We start from the raw sequence: 21319 nt of genomic DNA, 5'->3' as shown, positions 1-21319 counted from the left end.
TTCACCCGCCCCACAGAGACAAGAACACCCATAGCCATGTGGCTGAGCTGTACTGCTGAGCATTCACACATGTGCATCTGCGCTGTTCACACTAGAGAAGATCTGAAAATCCAAGCTTCCCATTTTCTACCAGGAAAATGCTTGATCTCGTGGGCTGCTCTGCAAGAAGTATCAACTCTGTTAACTTTGAATGAGGTGGAGACAGTCTGTCACTGGTTGACAAAATTGTACCAGTTTATCTGTGGGAAGGACTTCTCTGTCCTCTGAACTGCAGCAGAGACTACTTCTGAGACTCCTCTGAAACTCCTAGAGAATTTTGTCTCCCAGATGGAAAACCCTGCTGACTGTTCTCAAATTTGGACACCTTTTGCAGTTGGCTGGTTTTAACAGTTGATGCTTTGAGACTGAGTTTTGCTGAATTTCTGCCTCAAGTCCTAACTTCCAGTGTGCTGTATGTGACTTCACGGCCTATTTAACTTCTAAATCCACTTTAAATGCTATTATTTTGTCCTCAGCAAGGAGTTGATAAAAAACTACACCAATATGATGGCAAGCGTTTAAAAAGAGCAACCTGTAACAATTTTACTGTGCTTAAAAACATGTATGAGCCAGCTAAGGTCGTGGTCCCCCTGGTCCTGCAAAGAGTTCTCTGTTGATTCAGGAATGTACCGAAGAGGACCTTACTGCAGGGCTAGAGGATGCTGCTTAAGAGAGTCGGTTTGGCCCAACAGTTGTTTAAAGGCATTTTCATTCCCCTTAACAGTACATCAGCTCTGCTACAGGTATTTTGGCAAGGCAAATTTATATAAGCTGTCTTGGCAGTATTGTAAGAATCAGAAATATGATGTGCAATTGGATGCCTTTTATAGATAATATAGCATACTGATCACAGTTATTTAAACTATTCATGAATAATTAAGTGAATAAAGGCATACAGGGTAAGAGAAAGTATGTTATCAGACTGTTTGCTATCACTGGAAGAGAAACAGCCAAGCTTTGGCACACAGGCCCTCTTCAAGATTTCTTTCAAAAGCCTTCTCTCACGAAGATAAAGATGGATGACTAAGTTTGTTAAAATTACTCATTCCGTTAATTTCAGTGGATATGTTTACAGCATTTTTTAAGGGATGCCCCGAGGCTGCCCTAAAGAAAAACATCGCTGTTTGTACAAACAGCCTGCACATGCAGATGCAGGCAGACGCAGAGGCTGCCCCTGGCACACTCGAGGCACCACATGCCTGTGCATCCCTGGTGGCTGAGTACTCTGACAGTGTTTAAAAAGCAGGTCACCCGAAAAACAGCCGGGTGCGTGGTGGTGCGCAAATAAGGGAGTGTGCTGTGCTCACAGTCATGTGGGGATGAGTCTCTAAACAAAGAGCCAACGTGCTTGTTGTGACTGCCCATGCACCTACTTAGTGCAGATGTCTTTCCAAGATTACGCAGTGGCCCCACCAATAAAAGTAAAAGCTCTTTTTACTCTCATCTCTATGCTGTCTGGTTGAGCTCTGTAAAAAATAAACCAGGTGCAGTCAGTGCCCAGTTGCAAGTTTGACTAGAGTATTCAGTAAATGACCAGCTACAAAAAAAAAATTGAATTACTACTTTGAAAAGATTCATTTTTGTACCATTTCTTGAAATGCTCTTTTTACAGTCTCTTTTTGGTGCCTTTTCGTGTCCCTTGTTAAAATTAATTAGTTCAAATGTAGCTGAAACAGGTGAAAAATGCCTTTCATGATATTTTTTTGTTCTTTAAAAAAGGCCTGCAAGGAATACTGGGTCAACAGCTGAAATTCTCTTACAGTCTTATATAGTCAAACTGCTGGCATCTTCTTCTGCATTCCCAGAATAGCAACCAAGTGGAGACACAGAGAGGAAGCACATGATCCCTACTTTTTGCTCTGTTAAAAGAACAGAAGGGGAAAAAAGTAGTCTACTCACAATATGACAGTGAAAATTTTTATTTAATAACCTATAGGACATATTTTTCAGATCATTTCTGTCTAGTCTAGTATGTATTCCTAGCCTTCTACTTTCTCAAAAGTCAGGTTACTATTGCTTCTTTGAGCACAGAGTTATAAAAGTAGGAAAAAAATTAAAAAAACCCACAACAAAACAACAAAAGAATCCACCCAGCAAGTAAACATTTGGCGTGTTCTAGGAAACAAGCAAAAAGGAAAATATTGATCAAAATGATGACCAGACTCCTTAATTAGCTACACTGTTTAAACATGGAAAAGTGTTTTTTTCACTGTATCTGTTTCAAATCAGGAGTGCTACTTGAGAAAACTGACAGTTTTCAGTATTTGGTCCTAAGAGACGGTAATGTGCTGAGGTGGTGAAGTACGAGGGCGGTTTCCCTGGGTTCAGAAGAAGTATGCCACTGCCAAGCGTCCAGGGAGTTAAGGGCAGGCAACACTTCCACTTTCTACTCCTCCAGTCCATTTGAAAACCTATCCAGAAAACCCACAGTGCTTGTTGCAGAGATGTCAAAACAAAGTATTTCAACATTTCTAAAAATTTTCCTTTTTTTATTTGACTGGCACTCGGTTTTGGTTTTGATGAATGAAGCATCTGCCAAATCAGAGGGGGGGAAGACAGAGAGAGAGAGAGAGAGAGTGTTTGGGGTGGGGGGTGGGGGTGTAGACGTATGTTTGTGTGTATATGTGTGTATATACATATGTGTATCCATTAGACCCTGGGAGACCCCACCTCATTTATATTTTGTTTCTAGATTACTGGGAACAAGATGACATCACTTAACCTGGCTACCATCTTTGGCCCTAACCTGTTGCACAAGCAGAAATCTACAGACAAAGAATTCTCGGTTCAGAGCTCAGCTCGAGCTGAAGAGAGTACTGCTATCATAGCTGTTGTACAAAAGATGATTGAAAACTATGAAGCCCTTTTCATGGTGGGTGGATGTTTCTTCACGTTACTTCTATGCATTTTGAAGTTAAATAAGGAAATACCTGGTTGGTGTTACACTAGGATGAAATAAACTGTGGAAACTGCATTGAATTAGGACCAGGTATTATCGGTAGAAGTATTCTTCTGTCAAGGAGAATGATTTGCAGTAAGCAATAGTGTTAAAAAATGTGTATATCTTCCCTGGAATGGTTTCTCTGTAGATAAAGAGTATCTTCCTTACAAGATTGCTGTCTGTGGAAATGATGGAGTTGGCTGTTCAGTTGTATGCTAAACAACACACCAGCATTGCTCATTAGTTCTGAAGACAAGACTGAAAATGACCTTTCATATCTCAGTTTTGGAAGTCAGGGAGCCAATTTTTCTACAGGGAGTAAGAGAACCTTGGTTAATTTAAAGAACAGCCTCCCCTACCAAAGACTTTCTTGTTTGGATGGGTGGGAAGGCCAAAGCTTTCTCATTTGTCAGTCGGATTAGAGGAGTAAAGCATAAATCTGTGTAGTTCCTGTGGTCTTTCTGTTCACTTGCTGAAGCGAGGAAGTTCTTCATAAAAGGGATGATGGCCTTGGACATGTTGCTTACTTAAGATGCAGCTTAGTTAAATCACATTCCCCCTGCCTAGCAGTTACCTGGACAGTTCATTCTGTGTCTTTACCTTTTCCTCTTCTTGTGTACAAAACTGCAGGTCAGCTCAGTCTGACTTGTGCCTGAGAGCACCTTGCTCTGGGCCAGTCAGACCTAACGGTGGGCACTGTCCTGTCTGCATTTTAGTAGGCATACATGTCTTAACAAAATCAGTAGTCTTGAAAAGGTGAAAACAGCTTCAGTTGTTATGTCTGGAAACAAAGCAGTACTGTATGGTACACTGAGGAGATCAGTTCCCGGAGCAAGAGGAGGAACACTCTATAAACCTCCTGTAGTGCTCCAGCAAAGCTGGGTGCTGGATACCTTCATGGGAAAAGATGGACAAGCCTGGACTGTGGGCATGTGGGACTGATGGCCACATAGTACTGGAAGGGGGAAGGTGCCTACCAGATATCAACAGGGAGAAGAGCATGAGAAAGCAATCGTGAGCCCTGCCTATCAGTCTTAGCCTCAGATGAACTTCTTTGTGGTTTTCTCATCTTTTCTCTCACACTGTATTGCCTTTCATTACATCCTTTGCTTTATTTTTATCTTGTTCCAGTGAGACACTCAGCAGTCTTTTTTTTTTTTTTTTTTTAATGCTTTTCACAGTTTGGGGAAACTTTAGGTGTTGTTTTTCCTCCCACAGCAGGAGAAGAAAGGGACAGAGCTGCACTCTTGTGCGAAGGTCTACTGGCCCAGAGTGTGGATGGCACTAGCAAGTTCGAAATAATACTTGAAGAAGAATACTTGCAATACTTGAAGTTTTCTTGTTGTTGTTTCTCTTTAAGAACATTTTACAGCCCAGCCACATCTCACATAATACTTAGGCACACATTCCGATTTTCAGGGTCAAAAGGGTGGGGCTTAAGGTTAGACTAACCTACATACGGTCTCTTTTAGTTGTGATGGATTTATTACTTTATCTTTTCAGCGCTTGCATTTTTATCTGAAGGTTAAACAAAGTGTGGGGAAAAAGAGGAGTTTTCTTTTGTTGTCCAGAGTAGCTTTTCAGATTGTGGAGGGGGATTAGAATCAGATTTCAAAATGAGAGGCTACCTGCGTGTGAGAGAAAGACAAACGTATCTGAGATGCTCTCCTGAAAGGTGAAATACATTGATGTGAAATCTACAGTAATGCCTAACAGCTGAGCATCTGTGGGTGCTTTCACTCATCCCATTGCCATAGTTTAACAAATAATATGGCAAATTCTGCCTCTTTTCTGGACTAATGTCTATTCTCGCACATGATACTTGAGCTGTAGGATTGTGTCAAATTGCTCATAGTGTTTTATAAAGCTTCTACCATGGTTTACTTTCATCTTTTTCATGTTTTCAGCAGCAGCACTGAGAGACTTTTTGTATTCTGAAGGTAATTAGCCCAGTGCAGCATTTGGTAATAGATGCATTGAAAGGAAAAGACTTGTACATGTAATAGTAAGAAAACTGATCATTTGAAATCAGGCAGCAGCAGTTTGTTTTCCAAACCCATAGGAGTGGGGCCAAACCAGAGCTGTTTATGCTTGACATTTATAATACTTACAAAAACGAAAACATCTGGGCTCAAGCATTCAGCTGCAGCTGTAGCACAGTGTATTGCTGCTAAGGTGTTTTTGTGTTTGGTTTATTCTTTTTTTCTATTACTTTTATATATGGGGAGGTTGTAAAACTCTGATTGACTTCAGCATTGAAACTGGAACAACATTTGTGAAATAAAACCTAGGAAACCAGGATGTGTTGTGGCACCCAGACCACAGTGTCAGAATGATCCTGGCGTATTGGTGGGCAGGAAGGTTCTGTTTGTCAGAACAACCTAGGATACTGGGGACTGTTTTTATTAAGCAGTTGTCATTGACATCAGTAATATGCAAATGTGGATTTTGTAAAGAAGATGGATTCTGACCTTGCTCCATTGTTAAGGCCTTTCATATCCAGTTCTTACCAATTTCAGTGAGTCTTAGGGATGCATTAATATGTTTTACAGGAATATACAAAAGTCTGTTCTTTGCCAGCCTCTGAACTATGCCCAGCAGCTGAATGTGGGGAGGCACAACTCAACCACGGTTTGTCTCATTTGCTTTGACTTGGCATGGAGGCTGGAGCAGAGCAGCTTGTTCATGCATTTTCATCTCCCAGCGCCCAAATCCAGCCCTGCTGCAAAGAAGCACTACATAGTGTCTGAAATGTCGTATTTTTACTGTTAGAGGCTGCTGTGGCCTCCCCGCTGCAGAGGCAGTCACACACTGCCTCTCTGTGCCGTGTCAGTAGTAAGGGACAGCACAAAGGAGATGCTTCAAGGGTTCCTCCGCCCTGCTGTGTCTCAATAGCTGTGACTCTTACGTAGCACCCAGCCGCAAAATCTCAGAGTATCTCCTACTCTACTGGAGTCCTGACAGCCCCAGAGCCCTCAGCTCGCTCCTAGTATGTGCTCAACAGCTACAACAGCTGTTATTTCAGCAGTGCCTTGGCTTCCCTTCTGTCCCTGAATTTCAAGTTCTCATCCATCTACTTAGCCACAACTGCCAGTTAAACAATTCATTCAAGAATAGCTATTGCAGCTCTGTAGCATCTTCCTGAGATACCAATATAGCAGTTCTCTATAAGTGCAAGTTTATAATGACATGCATATCATGTCTACACTTGCAAATTTATTAACTAAACTGAAGTAAATTGCTGCACAGGAGGAAACCCAAAACCCAGTAGACAGCTAGCAAGGAGACCCATCAGTACAAATCCAGTTGAAGGATCATAGATTAATATGCCTGCATTCACTCAGCTATGAGTCCTATAACTCAATCGAACTGTTAAGCTTGGGTTACACAGGTGCTTTCAGTTAGAACGGAACTTTCTGTTGTAATTTTTCAGATGCATTATTATAGAATGAAAGACTTTTTTTTTTAATAGTGGAAAATATATTTCTAGTTTTCTGACAAAGTCTTCTCAGATTCTTACAAGTTTATCAACTTGATATAAAGCTGAATAGTTGGTTACATACAGAAAGATGTGGATTCTTCTCTACCCCTGAACTTTAACTGGGCTTTATTCTACTGTATAGCAAGGCTGTCTAAATGGAGAAGTTACAGCACATCAGGTTTCAAAAAATGTATTCCTATAAAGAGAAGATAATTCATTTAAAGACTGGTATATCAGTGACCATCAGTAAGCTATTTTTCCAGCTTAGAGGCTAAATACAATTTTTGAAAAAGGAGTATGTGGTCACACAAGTTTTTCAGAGAAATTTTGGATCAATTTGAATTAAATGAAGCATATCTTCATTTATTATCATAGAATCATAGGTTCGAAAAGACCTTTAATATCATCAAGCCCAGCCATCACCCCAACACCACAGTGCCTACTAAACCATGTCCCAAAGTGCGACATCTACACATTTTTTAACACCTGCAGGGATGATGACTCAACCACTTCCCTGGTAATTTTGAAATTATTTCATTTTTTAAAGAAATATGCCTCTTCTGTAATCTGACTCCTTAAATAACTCCCAAACTGAGGTGTTCCCCTGAGGAATCTATTAGTAATTCTATTCCTGTTTCCCAGGAAATATTAGGGAGAACAAGTGGCCCATGCAGTGTGACCTGAAAGTCAAGAGATTCAGGCTCTGACAAATTACATCCAGAAGCATATTGCATGGTTGATGACCCCTTGCTGAGATTGTCTTGCCTCCAGCTCCCATCTGTCATGAGTGAACCTGGGCTGTTAGTTCAAGTTTCCCGGATGGTTTCATCTATTTACGTGCTTTGAAGGTTGAGTTGAATGTTCTGCTGTGATGCAGACAAACTCACTTATGGATTGGTAAGACTCACGTAAAGTGCATTTGGAAGCACGAAGTTTACTTGGGCAGGTGTTGGAGTGCCATTCCTGCTACCTGCCCGGGAGATGTTGCTGCATCCTGCAGCAGCTGAAGCTATCGAGTGATTTGCAGGTTTGTCTTCGTATGAAGTGCACTAGAGAGAGTTAGCAAATCAGAAGGCCAGACTCCAGAGAAGATGACACAAATTCTGGCTGAGCCTGGTGCTCCTGTCTGAAGTCCAGAGTGGCTGGAGATCAAGAGGACCCACTTGTAAACCTGACTTATGGACAGATGAACTCTGTAATTACTCCGGTTCTGACTGAGCATAAGCAGGAATTTAAATGCTTCTAGATCCCAGGATTTGGCCCTGTGGATACATAAACATTAAATGATTATAATGCTTCATTTAGAAAAATGTTGACTTTTGACAGTTCTCACTGAAACAAAGCAATTGAAAACTTCATAGATAGAACAGTTACCATGAAATTTCTGTATGAGAAGGACATAAATAAGTCAAATGCCACAGAATATGTGCAGAAACATTCTTCTTCCTGTGTAATTACATTTCACATTGTTTCTAAAAGAAGAGAGGTACAGTTGCTTGGAATGGAAATTTGTAAATGTCCCCAGATCTTTGAATTGGGATGTTGCGTGAGGACCTGAAACTGGAGTTTTTGAGACTGCGGTACACAAGTAATGCCACTGTTGTTATCAGATATAATACCCAGCTGGATACCAATGGGTTTTTATTCAACAGTGATCGGCATTTGACGTTGTACAGTGATCTTCAGTCCTACTTCACCTGTTGTTGCATGAAATTTCTCTTTTAAGAGGAAGCTTCTGAATACTTGTATTATATGCTCTCCATAAATGTACTTGGCCTTTAGATTAAGCATAGTACCAAAATTAATGCGTGTGAAAGGATATTAATCTCCAACTAAGTATGTTTTGTTTTCTTATTAGGTTTCCCCTGACCTACAGAATGAAGTGCTCATTAGCCTATTAGAAACTGACCCAGATGTTGTGGACTATTTGTTGAGGAGGAAAGCTTCCCAGTCATCGTGAGTAATCTGTTTTTTCATCATCTGTGTTTCTGCTGGGGATTTCTATCTCCCACTGGAAGTGTTCGAAAGGTTCTAGCTTTCCACAGCTCTTCTGCACTGTCTACAGCGGAGTAGAAATATCCTCCCCATCACACAGACTCTGCCAAAGAAATTACGACTCTTGTACAGTGTTTTCTAAAGACAAATCTCGTTTCCCGATTCAGAGGAAAGATTGCATTCTGCTGCAGAGAACAGAATGACATGTACATAAAAATATTCAGTGCACTATTATCTGACAGGATGTATTCTGGTGATCTGCTGGTTCGTGTCTTGGGTTTGTTGTAGTCTTCAGTTACTGGAGGCGTGTGTTACACTGTCCTTGAAACACACTCTAGAGTGCCTTAACACAGTCATGGCTAGCCCTTTGGCCAGTTTGTTGTTCTTTTCCTACTGTGTACACATAGGACATTGTAAACAAGTCAACTGCCACAGCGGCAGGTTTATGGAGACTTTTTGGAAATTATTTAATTGTATGCTTTGTGAAAGATAGGAAGTGGAAAAAAGAATCACACTGGTCACTATTGCAGTTATGATACGTAACAAACTCCAACTTTGTGTATGGTGTATATATACCTACACCTGTGTGCCTTAACGCTAGGAGTTTGTACATTTGGATTAACAGGATTCCGGCTTTCTCATGGGACACACAGTCATTGCCTTTATTCTGGTGAATCTCAGTATGTCAGACCCAAAAATCACAAAATTTGACAAGCTTGATTTAAGTAATTTTTAAGAGGTTTCCTGGACTCTAAACTCTCTGGGACAGATTGGACTTTGTCTTCCTGTGTGTGTGGAAAGTGCCTAGTGTGTCCAGAATATAATGAATTTGTACAGTCAGTTACCTCTGATGTTTTTTTTCTCCCTCTGAATATTGTGTAGTTGGAGGTAATGTAATAGTGTGCCTGGCTTTAAAGGAAGAGGTATAAAAGAAATAGTATAATTAACACATGGAGAAAAAAGCTTTCTTTAATTATAAAAATTAAAAACAAAAACACGTGCAGAATATACCATGTGTTGTGAAGGATTTTATTAGTTTGTTGACTTAACCACGTGAATGCGTAACATGCAGTAGCAAATGATCACAGATCATCTGATTTGTGGTAATTGTCTCTGTGTGTTTTCTTAGTGTACCACAGACATGAAATAGTTTCAGTTAGTTTATGTCTGATGGACAAGTAACCATGTATATATTTAGATCACAATAAATGCAGGATAATTAGAGGTACGTTAGCTGTCTTTTACACTTGTTTCACATTTGCCATGAGCCAAGACCACAATTAGGAGAGACACTGCAAGCCACATGACATATAGTAAAGTCTGTAGAGACTTATTTCTTTAAGCCTTCAGTTTGGAATGATTGTATTATTTCTAACTCAAGCTAATAAAAACCTTTATGCTGGATTTCACCATCTATATAATATAAAAACATAAAATTGTATCTCACATGTGGCTACACGTATCAATTGAGCATGAAGTTGTCGCAAATCATTGTGGATGTCACAGATTATTGTTAGATCACATTTCCTTTAAGTTAATTGACCTTTCCTTGAGTTTCCTTACTTTTCAGCCAGCGTGCACACCTACGGAAAAAAATGCGTGTTTTGTGCAAAGCTGTCACAACTGACAAATGGGATTTTGTAAGAAAAGGTTACAAAACCAAATAGGAACATATAGCTACACTAGTACAAATTTATTTTATTTTCAGTAATGGGCAGATAAAGTATCACTGACATAGGAAAAACTTACTATATATCATTTTTCTTCTACTCTGCTATCATGTCAGTGGTTTATTCTTAATGTTAATGAGATATGTTTTCACTGTGATTGCAACTTCGTGGTTAAGATATTCCAGGCAATTAGAGGGAATGTTGCTTAGTGTTACTGCAAGGAGTGTGATGCTCTTAAGAGATTAATCTATTTCAGAACATAATCTCAGTTTTGAGGCTACATATTTGTTGGTTATTTTTCCTGTAAGAAATACGAGGCAGCAGACAGCAAGGAGGTGTTTGCCTTGATTTGATGAAAGTGAGCCTTCAAAATACGTGCTTACTACTCTTGGAAATTTCCTGGTCACGTTCTCAAGATCCAAAGTTGGAGGCATGGAAAAGAAAACTTTACATATTCTGGAGACAGTCTTCATCGGAAAAGCTAGTTGGCTGCATAGCATAGAGTATGGAATCAACTTCAAGACTTTAGTGTCGTATTAATTGCTGTGAAGGTCCTGCTTCTGCTTGCCCTCACATCTCTGCTTTTGATGTAATTACAAATTGCTTTCTTGGCTCTGATCTAACAGAGGAAACACAATCTCTTTTCCTCCCTAGTGGAGGACAGATGTTCATTGTCTTTCAGTTCTCTTAAGAGCTGAGCATCGTGAATGGTGTGTCAGGGAGTTTATGGGAATTGTTCATGGTAAAGCACTAATTACCTTTGGCAGCAATTATGAAGTGTGCTTTTGTGGATGACTTCCCAACTTTTTTGTATGTTGGCTTGATGACAATGGAATTTGGGGTTTCCAGCTGTAAGATGAAACATCTTTAAACTAACACAAAAATAAAATCTGTTTCTTATGACTATTTATTGCTTATCATGGTTAGTAGTCCTTTTAGATTAAATGAGTTTCAAAGTTACAGAGTTTTTGAATGTTTTTGGATGGCGATGATGGGTTTTAATCCATCCTAACCTGTGGCAAAAAGATGAAGCCACGCAATAGGCCATACAGTATGCGTAAATGCAGTTTTCAAAGCTGCAGCAGCTCCCTGAATCACTGAGTCCTCTACCCTGTTACAGTAGCCACCACATCATATTCCCATAATAATCTGTTTTCTTGGTGGCACCTGTGTTGCTCAAATAAGTGTGGAAATTACTACTGCACGCTGCCAAGCCATCACACTCCCTATGATTTGCCTCTTGTAAGACATAATTGTTTTCCCACTCAGAAGATTTAGGCTATAACATAAAACTATTTCTGCCAAAACCAGAAAGGGATTTCCAGTTTTGATGACCTTGATGCCAATAGAAGAGTAGAAATATCCAAGTAGAAGTAATTATTATTAACTTTTTTCCAGTTCACCCATACAAGTAGACTCTGGTGGATAACATCAGTTCAGAAGGATGCCAGTTAAAAAGGAAAGCCCAAGACTCCTTCACAGAGTGGTTGATTTTTGTTTTGGAATCTGAAATTGTATTTTTGAACACATGTGGCATAGGTTCCTTCTGCAGATTTCAAATCGTTCGGTTTATATGTAACCACTTTTTAAATCTTTTCCTTAACATAGTTCAAAACCACTAGAAAAGACTTTACTTGCCTTCCGATTTCTCACATCTGATAGTACATAATCTTCTGTTATTCTTTGTGGAGACCATAATCTGCCCTTATTCATAGACTACATGTAGGTCAGCGAGTATCACGCGCAATATTTACGTTTGCCTGCTAATTTAGTTTTTCCCCAGTGTGTGGGTAGAGAATCTCAGCGCTATCCAGGGGAAGATGAATTTTGAATTTTAGTAAACATCTGTTTGCTACTGAACTCAAACAATAAAGCAAACAGATGCAAAAGTTTTAAGGAATATGTGAGAATTCATTCTTTATTTGGAAACACGCAAGCCAAAGTCTTTTGCAAGTTGTGTTTCATTTTGTTTGTGAAGAGCACGGTAAAGCTGCAAAATTGAGATCAATTTCCGACTTCAGAGTATTCAATCCATTTTGATGGTTTCTTGTAGTAAGATTGACAGAGTCCACAGGCATTTTCTTTGAATTTTAAAACTTATTTTTTTCTAAATAAATTTGAAAGTGATACATATATATAATTGCACAGGCTTACTAGCAGAAACTGTGAATTATTTTAGAAACTTGAACATTTGGATCTTTCCAAAGACCTAACAGTTTGTGTTCAAGTACATTTTTATCAGGAGCTCTGTCTTGAGAAGAGGTAGATTATAACAGATCCTTCAAGGTAAGACATGAAATTGGTGTTTCACAAAGCTTGAGTTTATGTTCCCACGTTCTTCCATTTCCATTTCCCATTTCCCTGTTCCTTGTGTTACCTTGCCATGACCAAGTGGTGGTATACCTCTCTCTGCCATGTGCAACATAGTTAGGTTTTGATCCTGCAAAGATTTACATGCAATAAGCCTTACTGGTGTCACCGTTAGTGCTAAGGATGTCTGTATGCTGACAGGGTGAGGTTTAGATGACGTTCAGTTGAGAAGGCTGGAGAGAAAGACATTTGGTCATAGGAAACGTACAGATACCAACATTTCTCACTTTTCTCTCAGGTCTTTCTGGTTCTTCTGAAATTTCCAAGACGTTGCTTAAATCTCGTCTTAACTCACACTCACTGCACAAGCTGTTTTAGAACTTAGGAGGGCAGAAAGAAAGGAGTAAGGGATGAAAAAAGAGAAAAAAGATTTGTGATAGAATTGTACATAGTTACAAGACAATAATTCTTCAGTGTGTAAGCAGCCACCCTTTCATAGATTAATTTATGTTGGACTCATCTTCAGATGAGAAGTTGAGATGGGAAGTTACATAACTGAGGCGTGGTTTACCTTTTTTTTTTTTTTTTTTTTAAAGTGACTCCCCAACATTACCATACCAGCCACACTGGGAAGCCTGGGACAGTGCTACTTTGTTAAATGGCAGCTCTGGTTTTTTTGAGATGGCCCCAGTTAAGGTTTAGGATGAGTTCAGTGATGGATTTCTTGCTGGGAGCTACCGAGGAGTAAACTTAGTTAATTCATTCCCAACGCTTTATGGTTGCTTTTATACTGGGGAAAAAATGGAATATTGAATAAAAGAATAATCATGATGTTAAGGGTATATATTTTATGTTTTGGGACATGCAATATGTAGATTGGCCAGGAAAAAAAAACCCAACAGCTTGAAAGGGGTGTTAAGGTTTGTCATTATTTCTGTATTAGTATTTAGTGTGCTGTGGCTAGCCTGTCTTACCACTGTGTGTTTTCTTTATTTTCTTTCTTCAGTTTCATTTCATTTGTCTGCAAAGAGAGTTACTGTTCCATAACAGATAACGTGCTTTGGCTGCTCACTCAGTTCAAGCTCTCTTTGGATTTGACTCTGTGAAGGGCTGACAATTTTCAGTACGCATTTACAAGAATGAGCCTCTGTCATATAACAGTCAATTAAAGCAGTAACTGAGGTCACCGAGAGACGTGTTTGACTCAAGAGAAGCAAAAGATAAGCATCTAAGGAACAAAGATCAAGGTGCAAAGAAATGAAAAATGAGTAACAGAAATATAAATTAGGGAGGACCAATAGGAAAATAATTATATTTGCTTACAGAGTGTTTCTACATATTGTTTGAGAGGTTCAGTGACCCACAGACTGCCTCCCACCCATGTAGTAAACAGTAACAGCTCAAGAAATCTCCCTCAATGTTCCCAATGCATTTCCAAAATGAGAGTTGTCTTTCTGAGCCTTGGCTGAACTTTGGTGGGGGTTTTGTTTGCCTTTCTTTTGCCAAGGTTAAATGCAGGCCATGCTGTTGGTGATATAAAGGTGGAAGGGTAAAAGAAACTGTAGAAGTTGACAGCAGAGCCAGTTGTTTGCTGCCCCCGTCAGCTGTATGGTAGAGACATCTGCTTGTCCTCTGGAGAACATTTACCTTCTGATGTCTCTAGAAGATCCTTCTAACAGCATGAGAGGAGAGCTAAGGTTTTGATTTCTCTGACTGTGTAGTACTTCAGAACGGAAGAAGTGGTGTTAGCGTACTGCTTAGCATCAAACTAGTCTTCCCTGTCATGCCCTCAGATATACTGTTGCACCAAGCTAAACTGTCAAGGTAACATAAAGAATTGATTCACGATTTAATTTCCCATGGTGAACTGTATGGTGGTGCATTTTTTGTTGTTTTCTTTCTTGACAGCAACATCTTTTGATTTTTAGTGGCCTCTGCTGGCCACTTCATGCCGCAAATTTTACTCATGGACAATTCGCCTCTGTACTGCTTCTGCAGTGTTTTCATTTCAGCAGTTGTGATCATATGCCTGTATTTGATTTTATTTGTATGATGTCAGACTGCACCTGCAGCTGTGAATATGAAGCATTTTTTATTAACGGTACTTCTTGTATCAAAATTTCGCAGGAGCCCTGAGATGCTGCAGTCAGAAGGTTCCTACTCCACAGGAGGAAGACATTCTTCCACAGACTCCAACAAAGCTTCAAGCGGAGATGTCTCCCCTTACGACAACAACTCCCCGGTACTGTCTGAGCGCTCGCTGATGGCAATGCAAGAAGAAGTTGCCCGCAGCCCAGATAAGCTGTACAAGGTACCTGAACAGTACACGCTGGTTGGACATTTGCAGCCTAAGACAAAGGAGAATTCTTCTGCATCGCAGGCTGGAAAAGGTAGGAGCCCCTCCTGCTCCTGTTCCTCCTCCTCAGTGACTGGTGGGAGTTTCTGAAGTAGTTGAAAAGTGTCATTTTTGTATTATCAGCTACCAGGATTTGAGGAGCAATAGTGTTAATAACCTGACAAGAGATGACTGACCAACATCCTTTTTTTTGTGTGGAGCCCAAAGAGTCTGTGCTCAGTGTTACTCGTTAGCTCAGCCAGCTGCCGGGGATGTGCTTGGTATGGCATTTCCCAAAACTTTGAGCTCTTATTCAGGAAAATAGAACTGTATGTGTGTCCTGATTTTCAGCCTGTCTGTGACAGCATGGCAAAGGTTCTGTTTTCTAGTCCCGCCCCTTAGGACTGTGTAATACCTGCAAGGTTACAGTCCCGACTTTGGAAAAATGTGAGACTTTAAGACATCAAGCTACAAATTTTCTCCAGTTGAAAAGAATGGCCTCAGCTCCATCTCACTGGAGAGCACAGCTGAGCTGCACAGCTTTACATCTGCTACCAATTACACACCTAGCAATATTAGTGCAGGGATCCATAATTTCCATAGCTATCTAGGGAGGGCACACTTGAATTATTTCTTCTGTAAAGAACTGTGGTTTAAACTGATAGCTCACCAGCACTTCAAGATACTTCTCAATTAAATTTTTTTTTTTTAATTTACGTTCATGAAATGCATGTTTAGGGGTAGCCAAATTTTAAGGACTTTCAGTGCTTAGGGATGCAGGTAACTGGTGGTAATTTTAAAACCATTTTATTTCAGAGATACTGGTTAGGCACTTAATTCCCTTTGGAATTAATGGGATTTAGACTATTATCTCGATTATATGCTTTATAAATGCCAGTGGGCATTTGTCTTCTGTATTCAGCATCTCAATCTCTGAATAGGTTTCAGAATTTGGTCAGATTTCTCGTAAGTTATAAACAGGAAATTGCATGAAGTTTTATCACATTATCCATCTTTTGGACTTCAATATGCATCACAATGATACTGGACCATGACGAATTAGGGAATTCCTTTGCTCCCAGATGGAATCAGAAGAAGGCACGAAACAGTTATAATCCAGTACAATGCCTAATGTGGGCCATTCATTAAGCCATTATTTTGTGACAGCACTTCCTTGTTAGACCCAAGCATGCTGCAGGCTGATGGAGCGTGCCTTACAGTGACCCTGGGGCTGGGGCTGCCTGAGGGAGCGCTGCCCTTTCCTGTAAAAAGCACATGGCAACCTGCTGTTGACCAAATCCTCCTGTTCTTGTGCAAATTCTCTGACTGACTTTAGTAAGGCAGAGGACTTAAGGGAAATCCCACTCTCTCAGCACACTCGGGCATCCTGCCCATACAGAGCTTACCGAATCCATTACAGGATCTGAGCCTGGAACAGCAAGAAACTGTGAACAAATACATTTGAGATTGGTTTGTGTTAGGTGCGCGGTGAGTCAGGTGCTAGTATATGTTGACGAGTCTGATACCTTAGGTAAGGTCTTACCATTCCATTTGTGTGTTTGTGAATAACGGCTTTAAGAGGATCGATTCATCATCTTCTTCCTGCTTTTACTGCTGTTCAGATGTTTCCGAAGATCATTTTGATATCTGGGGCACCTGGCATTCAACGCTGAAAAGTGGCTGCAAAGATCCAGCAATGACAGGTCAGTTATTTCTCAAGTTCTAAGCCCAAATCTATCAAGGACATCAACAATTTCTTGGTTTTGAGAAATCGTGGTGAAATCAGTAGGAGAATTCACGTTGTCCAGAGTTGGACTTTTGAAAGGTGACTGTTTGATAAAATACAGAGAAGCGCAGTGAGTATACAAATGTGGCGACATTTCAGAATGTCACAATATAATTTAAAAAGTCACAGAATCGCAGAATGGTAGGGGTTGGAAGGGACCTCTGTGGGTCATCTAGTCCAACCCCCCTGCCGAAGCAGGGTCACCTACAGCAGGCTGCACAGGACCTTGTCCAGGCGGGTCTTGAATATCTCCAGAGAAGGAGACTCCACAACCTCCCTGGGCAGCCTGTTCAAGGGCTCTGTCACCCTCAGAGGGAAGAAGTTCTTCCTCATGTTCAGACGGAACTTCCTGTGCTTCAGTTTGTGAAGTCATTTTCAAATTACTTCAAAATATAGTTTTATATTCTTCTGAAAGTCATCGGAAGGTGGACGGCCGGTGGGGGATGTGAGAGCGGCTGCCGCAGTGGCACAGGCACGGGCTGTGAGGCTGGCAGCCCTGGGTGCAGACCCTGCCACCAGCCGGTGTCCCTCACCTGTCCTGCCTTTGTTTTCCTCCCATCTGCACCCACCTCACAGAGGAACTGTGAGGCTAAAACACTCCCCCCCCCCCACTTTTCAAGCATTTGAAAGATGTGAAGTGCCGCAAGGCTTTGTGTCAGAGCAAAGTATTAGAGTCACCAGGTAATATGTTCGACGTGGTTCAGATGGACGTAGGGCTGCTGCTCCGTGTCCCCAGGCGGTGAGGCTGACACACCTTCGGTTGTGCAGCCTGATGATAGAAGCCCCCATCCCTCTTCCACAGCGCGGTGCAGGGGAAAAGCAATAGCTTGCGAAACGCTACATAAATGATGACGCAGACTGATGTTGTCTCTCTGACTCTGGCCCCCAGGTTCTTATGGGAACATTTACGAAAGCAGCTTGCTGCGACCCGGACAGTGCTCTCTTTCCCAGGGGAACCTCTCCACGTGTTCTCCGCGGTGGCAGGGCAGCTCCTCCGAACTGGACACCGGCAGGCAGGTCATGCGAAGGAGCCAGACGACTGCTGCCATTCCCGAGTGCCAGCTCCATCCCAGCTCATCTCTGGTGTGCAGTAGCCCGCAAATCGCAGTCGGCGGTAGGAGTTCGGACCTGTCACACTCCAGGTCGGAGCGGCACTTGACTTTAAGCAGTGTGGAGGACCTCAGTGAGCGTGACTCAAACGCGGGGTGTTTGCAAAGCGCAGCCAAGCCCTCCTCCAGAAAAGAGCGACCACCGCCCCCCTACCCAGGCCCAGCAAAACCGAGCTCTGCGTTGCCGCAGCGGTCGAGCGTTTCTTCAGCGTTGCACTCTTTGTGGAGACTTCAACGCCATGAAAAAGGCTCAGGGAGCGGGGCAGCTGGGGGACCACCAGCCAAAGCCCCCGAGCAGGCCACCTCCCGGCCGGAGCGGCCGGCCCCACGCGCCCAAGCGGGTCACATCTTTTCCACGGCACCGCCACACAGTCAGAACAGTAAAACCGTTTCGGAGGCGGACTGGCATGATTGGCAAAGGGAGAAGTGGCAAATCTGGGAGCTGTTATCAGCTGATAACCCCGACGCCCTCCCAGAAACCCTGGTATGATCGGACTCTGCAGAACTGCCGCCCATGCCTATGCCTCTGCCTCACAGGAAAACAACGGTGACATTGGAAAAGAGGGGGAGGGGGGGGCTGGTTTGTTTTATACCGACTGAATTGCATATACTTTTTTTAAACTTTGTTCACTTTAATTTCTTAACAGCACTGTCAAGCAGTCCATTTACAAATACAGTACGTTCCTGTTTTTCAGCAAACTTCTGAGGAAAAAAGAAGGTGAAAATTTTAGTCCCATAACTCAGTATGCATACGCTGTGTATAAGATAAAACTGTTGCTTTGATGTTGCTTAAAATATATTTATATATCTGCAGTTTTCATGATTGTATATTCTGTAATGGGTATTGTATGATAATCATATATTATGTTTTCATATACAGATGTCCATCAATCATGACTGCTACTTTTTTTTTAAATCACTGCACTTACATTACCGTGATATGCATTGGAATTCTATAGAAAGTGCACAAGCTGGTTTCTGTGCTTATATATAAAAACCCAAACTGTTAAAGGGGGAAGTTGTCCTTCTTTTCACTGCCTATCGAAAAACACTAAAATAGAGTGGAACATGAAAAGCCATATATTTTATGAGGGTAATAGTAAGCTTAGAGGGGAAAATAACCAAATATTTTTTTCTTATAAATATATTTGCAAACGAAATTAAAATTTGATACAAGATTGTAGAGATATTTTTTTAGATTCTGGTAGGAAGCAGCGCAGAGAATCAACTAAGAGCAAGGCCATACCTAAACCAACTAAGGATGTAGTGCAAAGGTCTGTCCTCCCATTCTGGAGGAAAACCAATGTTATGTATACAGGATATAATATATATATTTATAAATGTATGATTTTATGTATTGTTCTAAAACAATAAACTGGAATCCAAATTTTAGAAAACCAAACCTAATAAATTGAGGTGTGTAACAACTGAGAAAGAATATGGCTTTTCCTTTGAAATAACAAAGCTTCAGCATTAGGGAAGTAGGGAAGTTAGAAAAAAAATGCAAACAGACATACGAAAGGGAATCACACAGAGTTTCAGAAATGGACATGACGTTTGGAGAAGTTCACAGCTGCATTTCGATAAATATTGTGCCAAAATTTGGGTTAATAGTACTTCTTCAGTAACTGTATGTCGCATTGTTAAATGTTGCTGTTTTGTACACATTCTGGTGTTTTTAAATTGCGAAAATGTTTATGGCCAGCAGGTGGCAATGTACTTCAGTATTCTAGAGAAAATTCTTTTTATCACTTGATAAGGGAAAGTGTATCATATCAAAAGAATTTTATAAAACATATTAGTCTTAATTTTAATGAAGTTGAAGACTCATTCAGTGATGTTGTCTTTAAGTTCTATCTTGTGCCATAATGGTGGAATAAAAAGCTAAGCAAAATAATGAGCATATTTTTTTGCTCCTTTTTTGAAGTGAGGTTTATGTGAAAATTGATGTGTTTGTTACATTCTTGAGTATCTCTGTCAGAAACATCTAAAAAGCTTAGGAGCTTAAGGACCACTTTCAGATATGACTGAAATATACAAGATCCAAGGTTTTACTTGAGTTTTAGGCTTAAAATCCATCATGTAAAGAGTCTGCCCATCACATCTCCAATTCTGAGAAAAGTTGTAAGATCAAAGCACCAACACACAGGGAAAGGGGCAGGGTTTGGCCTTTGGCTGTTGCAGCATGGTCAGGCTGGCCAGCTCTGCTTGTGAGTACTGCATTCAGAATAAATCCCAGCTCTCTTCTTCGGGGGGTTGCAAGGCTTTGCCAAATACCGTCTTGATATGAGACTTGATAGGAAAAGGTTCTTGCATGCAGCTTGTCGCAGCAGCTCTGTGTCAATTTATTACCAAAAAAACCCCACCCCAAATGAAAAAAAAGATAGTGGAATATAGGGAGGCACAAAAATGAGCTCTCACAAGCAATCGTCACTATTTGATCTTGTCTCAGTGTTATCCCAGGTTTGATACAGATTCTCCACGAGGAATTAAAGCTCCCAAACAGTCCTCGAAGCGAGGCGTAGTGTAAATCCTGCTGCGGAGGATACTCTCTTCACTCAAAGTCCATCTCTGCATTATAAATCCCTTTCTAAATACAGAAGCACCTGCACATTCTTAACATTTCTAGTGAAAGATGTCTCGTGATTGCTCAGCCCCATACAGAGCTTGCTTTTGCCAGTACCTCTCTCTGTGTATGTGTGTAAATACGTGTACATTACCGTCTGTGTGGAGTTTATGTGAAAGCGGAGAACAAAACACAAGAGCACTGCTGGAGGCCAGCCTTGTCTGCACACGTTTCGGTATACGATTGCTTGGAAGAAAAGAGATACAGAATGAGTGCTGATGAATTAAAGTAACACTTGCTAAGATTACATCATTTCTGTCTGTTGTTTTCGTCTGAACAGGACTGACCAAAGCTATCAGGAGCAGGTTAAGGATGTAGTAATTTTTCGCCGTACCTCTTTCCGGGCTGAAATCAGCAACATAATTTCTTTTGATGTCTTTTTGGTGTTTCACGGGAAATGTAGGCGTGAAAGATTATTTTGAGTTTTATGTCAGCCGATAGATCTGCCGGGGCTGTTCCGTTTTAGATCTCTGCAATGTTTTTCTTCCTATGACAAGTGCTCTTGTACAGCCGTAATATTCCTCTTATGGGGAACATCTGTAGTGTGGGGACATCAAAGCCTTTCCTCTGACGGTTTCCCTGGGAGTAGGGTTCCTGTCGTAGCAAAAGGGTCCTGGGCCTCTGCTTCAGTGAAGAGCGTGGTAGAGGAGGTCTCCAGACAAACTCCTGCCATTCAGTTCCCTGCCATCCCTTCCTATCTGGTTCATACCTCGGACTGAACAACCCCCTCTTCCCCCTGACAGTCGGCATTGCCTCCTCTCAGAGGGTGTCTCCCAGCTGGGAGGCAGGGTGGGCTGCACTCGCGGGTGAAGTCAGGAGAGGTGAGATGTGGGTGCTCATGGGGCAGGGGCTGCTCTTTTCTCTTGCAGAAACAAAACCATGAGAGGGATCAGTGCAGCTCTAGATACAAGGCAAACGTGGTGGGGAACCTCTGAGCCAAGGGAAAAAAGGAAAAGCTCAGACTTTAAAATAGTGTATCATTGTTGCTGCCATCCTCGAAAACACGATGTGGTTGCACTGTTGACTC

At 41.2% G+C, this 21319-nt stretch overlaps 1 protein-coding gene across 3 annotated transcripts in view; it reads left to right on the top strand.

Annotated features, from left to right (window-relative positions):
* The window catches only part of ARHGAP6 (Rho GTPase activating protein 6), a 343056-nt gene extending 323246 nt beyond the window's left edge, over positions 1-19810 (top strand). For all 3 annotated transcript variants that reach the window (XM_075428390.1, XM_075428397.1, XM_075428408.1), the window contains exons 9-13: positions 2732-2911; positions 8320-8417; positions 14564-14826; positions 16394-16474; positions 17447-19810. In XM_075428390.1, coding sequence (XP_075284505.1) covers positions 2732-2911; positions 8320-8417; positions 14564-14826; positions 16394-16474; positions 17447-18156 — 1332 coding nt within the window. In that variant the 3' untranslated portion in view covers positions 18157-19810. The remainder of the gene's footprint in view (positions 1-2731; positions 2912-8319; positions 8418-14563; positions 14827-16393; positions 16475-17446) is intronic.
* The last annotated feature ends 1509 nt before the right edge of the window (positions 19811-21319 follow it).

Source organism: Opisthocomus hoazin, chromosome 1 (assembly GCF_030867145.1).
Source record: "Opisthocomus hoazin isolate bOpiHoa1 chromosome 1, bOpiHoa1.hap1, whole genome shotgun sequence".
Taxonomy (NCBI): domain Eukaryota; kingdom Metazoa; phylum Chordata; class Aves; order Opisthocomiformes; family Opisthocomidae; genus Opisthocomus; species Opisthocomus hoazin.
This window is presented reverse-complemented; position numbering and strand designations above follow the sequence as displayed.